This window comes from Sciurus vulgaris (assembly GCF_902686455.1).
Source record: "Sciurus vulgaris genome assembly, chromosome: 11".
NCBI lineage: Eukaryota > Metazoa > Chordata > Mammalia > Rodentia > Sciuridae > Sciurus > Sciurus vulgaris.
In genome coordinates, this window is record NC_136472.1 from 18,283,405 (window position 1) to 18,294,095 (window position 10,691).

At 34.8% G+C, this 10,691-nt stretch overlaps 1 protein-coding gene across 1 annotated transcript; it reads right to left on the reverse strand.

Annotated features, from left to right (window-relative positions):
- Nucleotides 1-2,253: 2,253 nt before the first annotated feature.
- On the reverse strand, nt 2,254-3,195 carry LOC306638964 (olfactory receptor 8K5-like; the record flags this gene model as incomplete). Its single annotated transcript, XM_079102414.1, has 1 exon — nt 2,254-3,195. The coding sequence occupies one exon, from the start codon at nt 3,193-3,195 to the stop codon at nt 2,254-2,256; it is 942 nt and encodes a 313-aa protein (XP_078958540.1).
- Nucleotides 3,196-10,691: the final 7,496 nt, after the last annotated feature.

Genomic DNA, 10,691 nt, shown 5'->3' on the forward strand with positions numbered 1-10,691 from the left:
AGGAGTGCTTTATTTATGCAGGCAATGGACCATTTCTCAAATGCTGGCTTCAGGAAGATGCCTTAATTTGACCAAAAAAAATACGATTTGGGGTTGTGATAGTTTCTGTTTTCATTAGTTCAATAGCTTGACGATATTAGAGTCAGTATATTTTGTTGGACATTGTCTTGTGCTTGAATTAATATTACAAATTGATGAAGCTAACACAAAATGGTATCACTCAAAGAAGCAGAAGTTTATGGGAATAAATGTCTTCAAGGACTTTGCTTCTTCTGAGAAGATTCTACCTTGTACATCATTCTTATAGACTCACAACTACGAATCATTAGCAATTTGCCATTTTCATAAGAATTCTGCTGTTTTTTATTTTCTCAAAGATTGATGAACTTCTTGGGACACCTATTAATAAAATGGAATCATCCCCTTTATTTCTTTTTTAGCATGTTAACTGATGTTAATACCTACTTCCTAGCCACAATAATTTATTTCAGATCTGTTCAATCTATCACCCACTTTCCTCTACTTTGTGACTAATTTCTATTTGAGCAAAGATAAAAGGGGAAGACTGTCACAGTAGAAATGACCAATGACATTGTAGCCACAGAAGGATAAAGTAAAAGCCTTTATGGTGACCAGAAGAGACACGAATGTGCAGTAGAGCTAGGGGATTGTCATCAGCACCTAAGAAACCTCAGTGTCAAAATGGCTCTGTAGAGAAGAATGTTAAAGACGGTCACAGAGGATATGCTTCAGACTAAAATGTTCACTAATAATGAACACAAAAAAGAAATCTTGCTGAGAAGTCAAAAATATTGTAATTTATTTCTATTCATAAAAAATTATCATCATTACCAAGTTATAGATTAACAAAGCTCAATGAAAAACAGGCATCTGAGAAAATATATAAGTGCATACTTTTAGCTCAGAGTTCACCTTGGTGAGGATGATCCTGCCTGAGTTGTCCAGAACTAAACAGACAGAAAAAAAGAAGTCTACAAGTCAGGGCAATGCATGAGGACCATTAGAGTGAATATTATCTCCATTGTTAGATGGTGAAATTGCATATGGTTTATCTGCAATCCTATCTGGATAGAGACATCAGCATAGGCAATAGATTTCATGTACTATTATCTTGCAGATGGTTTTAACACATATTATAAATAAAATACATGTGGTTTCCAATGTATGATATTTGAAAATAATACCATCTCTCAGAAAAGATGCATCAATACAAAAAGAGATTAAAGCATAAATATAACAATAAAATTTACCTCGGTGATTTTATACCAACAGTGTAACTTCTGCTTTGTTGCTATATAATATTTAGAAGCTAGCTATGCTGTTAGACATCCTAATACCCAGAAGATAATATTTGACCCAAATTGTCAATGGAACTAAGGTGAGTAATCTTAAAGAGAGAGATGATAGAAAGGCAGATATATAATATACATATATGAAGCAAATAAAAGAGCTTTTACAATATGGAAACTTTGAGAACTAATATAAGGACAATTAAAATAGAATTTGTAAATATTTTCTATGTGTCATAAACAAAACACATGTACAAAATGTCATTTTATTATGATATTCTCCTATTTTAGCAATCAAGTAGACTATTACTGTGGGTATTCATAATACATAGCTTAATCTCAAACTCAAGATCTTATAATACAAATATAGATAATGTTATCACATATAACATGGGAAAATAGCAATATACACAAAAAGATTATTAAATATAATTAAGTACAATTGGTTTAAGCTCTTCAAATAAAAGATGGTATAGCCAGAATAAATATTTTTAAAATTCTATTATCCAATATGACTCTAAAATAACCATGTCATCTAAAAGAGAACAATTTTTTTTTTCATACTATTGTTTTAGTGTAGTAAAATACAATGAAAACAGTCTAAGGAAGATACCTCACTAAGCAACAATTGACAGAAACAAATATACAGTTTACTTATTAAATATATAGTTTAATATGTGTTTAACAAAAATGTGAAGTTCTATGGAATAATGAACCAATCAATCATGAAGCATTAAATCACAAGAGAGGAATGACAGAAAGGAAGTCACATTTTATTAAGATCTAAACTGTGAGAGGCAGCTTGAGTACACATAAGGGAAGTAATATGTGTTATAATTAGATTTTGCTACGGAGCTAAAAGAAATGCAATTATTTTGAGAAGTATTATCATGTGACAGGTGCCTTTTTCATGTTTTTTTATAAAAATATTCCATACTGAACATTAAATACAAACCTTGCAGTGATTTTTAAGGACCCTGTGGAAGGCATTTTTCACCTCTTTGTTCCTTAGGCTATAGATCAAGGGGTTAAGCATGGGGATCACTAATGTGTAAAATACAGAGGCCAGCTTATCAGTTTCATAGGAGTGGGTGGATTTAGGCTGCACATACATAAAAAGTAGAGACCCATAGAATACCACCACCCCTGTCAGATGAGACCCACATGTGGAGAAAGCCTTTTTCCTGCCTTCTGCACCATGCATTCGACATATGGCAAGCAGAATCAGAATGTAGGATACCAGTACTACCAGGAGGGAGGAGATCAAATTAAATGCTGAAAATAGGACGGTTAGCAATTCTGTTTCTTGTGCATCTGAGCAGATCATAGGTAACAAGGGAACAACATCACAGTAGAAATGACTGATGACCTTAGAGCCACAGAAGATTGATGTGAAATACTTAATAGGGAACAAGAGAGCCTGAAAGGTGCTATAGAGGTATGGAATGCCCACCAGCACATGGCAGAGTCTCTGAGACATGATGAAATTGTAGAGCAGAGGGTTGCAGATGGCCACATAGCGGTCATAGGCCATGACAGACAAAATGGAAAGTTCACTGATGATGAACATAATAAAGCAAGCCATCTGGGTGGCACATGCATAAAAGGAAATGGTATTTTGATCAACAAAAAAATTTACCAGCATCTTGGGACAAATGGCAGTGGAATTGCCAAGGTCAATGAAAGCCAGATGTCTGATAAAAAAATACATAGGTGTGTGCAGGTGGGAGTCCAGCTTGGTCAGAATGATCATGCCCAGGTTGCCCACCACTGTGACTGTGTAGATGATGAGGAAAACCCCAAAGAGGGGAAGCTGCAGCTCAGGCCACCTTGAGACTCCAGTCAGAATGAACTCAGTCAGCACTGTAAGATTTTGTTGGCCCATTTAGTCCAGGTTTCCCTTGTGGAAACAGAATTTTATTTCTGTATGAATGTTGTAAACATAAGGAAGTTAGCTCTCACCAGTTCAACCCACATTTTCTTTAAATTCTAACATCTTCTTCATGGCTCTTCCATTAATATGGCAGAACATTGACTGGAAGAGCTAAGGGGAGATTGAGTTAATTATAGTGTATTTGAGACTCACTGGGTATAGTTATATGGTTAAGTCAATAATATTTATCATTGAAGAATCTTTCCCATCATGGTACAATAATGCCCTCAAAGAACACACCTCCTGCCCAGTATCTGAAAACTATCTGGACTTTCACTAATAATTAGAAATGATTATATTTCTCAGGTTATTTTGACCACTAGTTTATTTACAATTGATATTTTAAAATTCTTCTTTCTACTCTACATAAATATTCACTTTCATTTCTCAACTTGCAGGTATGTTTTTATTTCATTTTTGAAAAGGAAAGTTCTAAGTTAGCATAAACTTAAAGAAACATGTGATCTGGATCCATTTCTGCAAAAATATGTAGTTTATATTTGTGAAGGATTCCACCTCTTTAATTCAATATACTTTATTTCCTTTAACATAATATTTCAGACATGCAAAAATATATGATTCATATTATTCACTAAGTTTTCCATGTAGTTTGTTTCCTTTAAGAATAATATTGGAGATCATTGATTGCATACACACATGAAATATTTACTTGAGCATTTATTCAGTATTTATTACTGTCAAATTTCTGGAATTTAATAGAGGATTATTTATTGAACACAATGCTGTGCTTTTCAAATATTTCAGTGATAATTATCTCACCATTCATTTTAAAAATTTACATGAAGAGTCAGTAAAATATGCTCTACTTAAAGATAATGCCTGAATGATTGATTTAGCCTGATTCTCTTAGATTCCCTTCTTACCACCTTTACTTTTTTCTCAGAGAAAACCTGGAACTCAGTAAGCATATTTTAAATTGGAGGAGTGACTGAAGTTAAAAATAAATCAGTGAAATAAAATTCAGGAAAAGAGATATTATATAATGACATGTCACCTTAACCTTTTTTTTTTTTTTTTTAACTCTCAGGTAGTAACTTCTGGGAGCTCATCACAATGTCCAAAACCAATGCTTGGAGCAGCAACAGTCTAGAGCCAACTTGCAGCTGCTGTAGCAGTTCTAGGTATTGCTCACTCCCTGTAGGTGCCCATTTGACTTTCTGATTCAAGGACTGAGAACTGGGGATGTGGGTGATACTAGAGATTGCAGAACTGAGTCCATTCCTTCTTCCAGGATGAAGAGGTATGCTTTCGTCTCCATTGAGTCCTACTCTTGTATCAGGTCCAGTTCTTGTCCATTTATATGAATTATACACCTAGATGAATTTATTCTGAATGCAAAATTTTGCAAGACTTGTCATAGGGTTTTAAGATACAAGATGTGTTGTAGTGGATGGAGAAAGGATTTGAAATTACTTTTATCAGTTGTACTTGAAATTTTCAGTGTTTTGCTAAGAACTAGCATAGGTCTAAAATTTAGGATAGGTCAGGGATTTAGCACCCTAAAACACCATAGTACTCCAGGCAACCCCAATTAATAATTATTTTTGTTGTGTATTTGAAGTAATCGTCTGTCAGTTGTCATAAGAGTGTGTTTATGTCTATGCGATATCACCAATATGACCAAGATCAAAGGCAATTCTTATCCACTCACCTTTACTGAAGAACCAATTTGTCTTGTTCTCATATTATGCATCCCTTTTCCCTGGGTGGGAGAAATTTATGGTTTTCCTCCCTCCCTGGGATGCTCCCTGAGGAAGTAGCATCTAATTCACTCAGATCATTATGCCCAAATCTTTGGAGAGACTTAAAAATCTACCTTGATATGCCTGATGATTATTCAGGAATCCCTACATTTTCCTTAGTGAGAAAAAGTATGGGACAACTCAAAGAAAGGAACAAAACAACAAAAATGATCTGTACAGTTCTATAGAGGCCTACATGATCTAAAGGCCCCAGATTATACACAATGAGTCAACAGTTAAGGTAGCAGATCACAGGCTCGGAAAATACTATAGTTGGATAGTGATTGTTATAGCACACTGCTTTAAAGCAATTGCAATACAATTGCAATATGAAGCCACTGTTGGATAGTATTCAATATAACCTTAGCAAGAGTACAATCTACTGTTAATGAATACCATCTCCAATTACTTTGTGTTAATGTCCTTTTTTTATTATTTCTGTATTAAGAAAAATATTACATATGTAAACAGAGAACTAAATTGCACAAATTACTGAATCTTTTTAAAAAAGATTTTCATTTGTGCCTATAAACTAGTTCTTACATCGAGATAGAGAACATTGTCAATACCAGAGGAAGTTCTTTCATGCTTTGAATGTTGCTAGTTCACATCTATCATTAGAAAATTTTCCTCATGCCCTAAGCTTGAAACAACATTTCTCAATTCTAGGCTACTGACCTTTAGACTTATTTTCTTCTGTTCTTGAATATCATGAGAGTGAAATAGTAGTCTTGATCTGGCTTCTTTCACTCAGCACATTGCTTTTGAAATCTATTCATATTATATTCATTTTACTGCATGCAGATCCTGCCATTGCTTAGCCATTCTTCTACTGGTGGATATTTGAGTTTTGGGTCTTTATGAAATGTCTACTATAAAAGCTCCTATGCAAGTATTTTTGTTGACACAAGAGTACAAATTAATTGACTATAGATCTAAGAATTGAATTATCAGATCTTAAGATCTTCAGAAGAAAGTATGAGATTTTCACACTTATTTTAGAACTTTGCTTTACCAACATCTATGTATGAAGGGGTTATTTTCCCCATCATCATCAATACTAAGTGTTGAAAGATGTTTAATTTTAATGTTTAATTTTAAAACTAGAAGTAGAATTGGCACAAAATGGTATCTCATTATGATCTTACTTTTTACTTATGTGATACCTAATAATAAATGAACATTTTTCCATATACTTGTTGGTTAGTCATTTATCTGTACTTGTGAAATTTCTAAAATTTAGCCCATTTTTAATAGGGTTGTATTTCTCTTTTTGATCTTTGGACTGCATATATGTGATGTAGATTAAAGTAGTTTTTTGGATTATATTCTACAAGTCATTTTGCTGTTCATATTTAGCCCTCTTTTCCAGTATCCCTCAGTATTACATACCAGAGCTATCAATCACTAGTTTCAAGAGAAAATAGCTTCCCATCCATGACTTCCTCATACAGAAAATGGATTTTGATGCTTGGGATGGGTATGAGAAGCGAGAAAGTTAATGAAGTCATATGCCAAGGTCCAGGTCCACAGAACTCTCCCAAGAATAGAAGGATTCTGGAGAAATAAGGACCAGGCTCTGCTCTCACTTAAAATTTTGATTTAATTTTCCTGTACATTTGTGTATTAAGAAATTATGCATTCTATCATGGATATTATGAGCATTTTTTTTTTAGAAAAGACTGAGTTTTACTATTACTCTAAGAGGCTTTTTGTTGTTGTTGTTGTTCATTAAGAGATATTAGCATGATTTGACTTAAAATATAAACTTTGACCTGTTGGTAGCAATATGAATAAACCTTCATATTTAACCTTCTCCTTGCTTTTGGGTCTACCCACATCTGCACATTTCACAGTTAACAAATTAGAGTTTGAACACAGACTATGTATTTCCATCTTCCTGACTATCTTTTCTGGAATTTATTCTAATTTTCCTTGGGAAGTGGTTGAAACACACTCTGTTTCTGATTCATTAGTTCTGAAAGACTAGAGTTTATATGAGATTGCAATCAAGTTGTCAAGATTGGGCATTCACTCAAAGTCAAAGTAGTAAAACTGAGAAAATCACTCATTCCATTACTGTTAAATGCATTTCAGAATCTGCCTGGTTTTTCTCTCTCTTTAGTAACTTCAAGATGTTTTTCTAAGGCATTGTTTGATGATGAGGTAGTTTGTCTTATCATCACTTATTTGATAATCACCAGAAAGATCAGAAAATCATTTTTCTTTTCATTTCTAACTTTTTTGTTCACATGATAAAAAAATTATAATTTGGTATATTTTCACTGTTGTAAATATATTGTTCCATGTTCTTCTGCCTTACCAAGTTTTATTACAAAGTATTTTATATCATTTTTCTTAATTGATTTATTTCACATATATCTTATGAATTTTGAAATTTTTAATCCATTTTTTTCTCTCCGTACTTGACCTGTGGTATTGTTACTACCATTACCAATGAGGATGAGTTCTGTTTCCTCAGGTTCTGGAGTTTGAATGTTGGAGAAAGAAGGAAGCTTTATATAAAAGAATAATAACACAGACTAGTCCACAGAGAAGGGGACCCAGAGTTGGTATCCAAAGATGTGAGTGTGTCCTGATCTTAGCACAAAATGTCAGGATGGATACGAACCTCATTAATTATCTCAGCTATTTACTCAGGAACGAAGTTTCGTATGGGAAAAGGGGATGTATGGATGAAATGGAGTCAGTGAACCCACTTTCCAGGTGGAAATGAGTCACTGAACAAAGAAAAGGACTGGGTTTACCCAGGTTATAGTGTGAGGTGGTCTAGTGAACATATCAGTTTTTCTTGGGCAGTCAGGATTTGGGGGCCTGTTCAATCAATCAATGAAAGTTTCAGTTTGAGGGTTTTGGAATTTAACCTTCTGGATTGAGAGTCTGCAGACAGAGGATCTGTTTCTGAAGAGGATTATTACCTTTTAGAGACTGTCACTTTAGGGGTAATAAAACCTTTCTCCCTGTCCACAGTCAGCATACGGAATTTTTTTTTCCCCCGGGAGATGAAGACAGTCAGTGCACAGCCTTCTTTTCCATTCCCTTTCCCCAGTCCACATTGTCATGGGGATTTTTCATTTCCATATCTGATACCTGCCCCTTTTGTGAAGTTTATATTTTCTTTGTTCTCGTGCCCTCCTTCCCCCTTATCTCTCCCCATCCCGTATACACGACCAGTGGCAAAGGTGAACCAAGAGGTGGGAAGCAAATGGGCAAGTGGAAGGTCAAATAGGGTAGTGATCCAGGTCATAAGGTAATAACCAGTATGTACCTATCAATGAACAACCCTTACAAATCTCTGCAGGGAGGAACAATTCCTGGGGCAGGTTACTTTAGCAACAGGTTGGAGCAAGAGGAGGGGAAGAGCTTTAGGAGAAAAGGGAAAGGACAGCATTTGATTTTCTCTCCAACCAGCCTCACCTTCCAGATCTGACCCAATTGTTTATTATCTGTATTGACTACTTTTTGTCCCCTGACTTCAATGGTTTATATTGTCTTGTGTTCAAATTTATTACTTTCCCTCTGAATGTCAAATCCACTCTTTAAAAAAACTGACAATGGAATGGTTTTTACCAATAGTACATTTAGCCCTAACAATTCATGTTTTCCCTATAATTTCTATGTTTCTTTCTTATATCCATGTTACCTTGAAGTCCTTGCAAGTCTGTGTTTTATAAAGTTCTTTTCTGCTGAATCTACCATTCCTAATATGACAGTTTTACTTCTGATAATTGATTTCTCTTATAGTTATGTATAATATTTTCCTACTTTTCCAACATAAATTGAAATAAATATTTATTTAGATGTTAGACCTCAAAAACATTTTATTATTAAGACTCAGAATCATTTTGTTCCAGTGTTGAGCAGATGGTTGATTTACTTAGTCATGTTACTTCTTTTCATGTTTAGTGTTGAGATCTAGGAGAGTGAGGTTTAATAAACTGTTTCCTCTGAGGTAATTTCTTCTCCCTCCTGCTGTCTTATTAAATGCACTTAGAACACAGTGAGTCTCTTTATTAGAGTTTGGTAATTCTCATCGTATAGGTTCTTGGCAATTTTTCTTTCCTTAGAGTTGATGTTACTTTGACCTTATGAGTCTCATATTAATAAGTGCAGTTTGGAGTCATATAAAGTCTTAAACAGGTTCTATGTTGATTTCTTAATCACTTTCTTAGCCTACGTCTCTACATTGAAGCGGTCAGTTCCATATATTCTGGTACTTTAGCACACATATACCTGATTTTTGTGTTTTCATCTCAACATGATGTTGCACATTTCTGTGCCACCACCATCCTTATCAGGATCAAGTAAAGGTGTTCCTTCTCTACCATGGCATAGCAACGTGCCGACAATCATCAAACATCTCAAAATGTATGTCACACATATATTCTCCCAATTTTCTCTTATTTTCACCAGCGGATATTCTTATTTCTTTCCCCGCATGTTTTATGATATCAGTTTAATGCATATTTTTATTTTTAGTTCACATTTCTAGATATTCCAATACAAGTGTTTTGGGGATTGTATTGTCCTCTTCCTTTCAAGACTGAAGTCACCAAGAGAAGAGTGACTAAGATATTTTCAGGGTTCTTGAATGAGAGAGTCTTGCTGGTCAATTCCTCCATGGTGGGAACTGAGGCTGTCCCCGAAGTAGAAGTCATCATCTTATGATAGGAACTGGCCCACTCGAACAATGAATATTTCCTCATAGCCAGCTGGACCCTGCAGAGTCAGACTTGCTGGTAATGATCAGTCAGGTCACTTTTGACCAAGACCACCTGACTATGCAAAATTCTTGTCCTGGGTTTATGTCTATGCCCTATATTTCCTGGTAGCCCTTGTTACTATCCAAAGACAGGGCTTAGGACACTGAGGCCCTGTTTCTTCCCCATATGGTCACACTGAATAATGAATTCCTTTTCTGTCTCAGCACTGTATGTCCCCGATTGAACTCTCCAGGTGGCAGGTGGCCCAATATGGTCTATTTGGATCCCCAGAGTCAAGTCTCTAAGAACTGTGATAACATATACTCTTACTTATTTTTGTTTTCCATTTCCATGAATCTCTCTCTCCACTTCCAGTCTTCTGTGTTCTTGAAAGTTAACCTCTTGAATTTTAATCAGGTTTTCTTCTTCTTCTTCTTCTTCTTCTTTTTATTAGGACTTTATTTTGAAATCTCAGTTTTAATTTGCATTTCTCTAATTGCCAGAGATGTTGAACATTTTTTCATATATTTTTTAACCATTTGTATTTCTTCTACCATGAAGTGTTTGTTCAATTCCTTTGCTCATTTATCAATTGGGTTAATTGTTACTTGGTGTTAAATTCTTTGTGTTCTTTGTATAACCTGGATATTAATGCTCTATCCAAGGTGCAGGAGGTGAAGATTTTCTCCCATTCTGTGGGTTCACTATTCAAATGCTTGATTATTTCCTATGCTGTGACAAAAGCTTTTCGTTTGATACCATCCCATTTATTGATTCTTGATTTTAATTTTTGCACTTTAGGAGTCTAACTGAGGAATTTGGTTCCTCAGTAGACATGATGTAGATTTGGGCCTACTTTTTCTTCTAGTAAGGACAGGATCTCTAGTCTAATGCCTAGGTCCTTGATCCACTTAAGTTGAGTTGTGTGCACCTGTTCCACTCCTCAGATTATACTCACAGA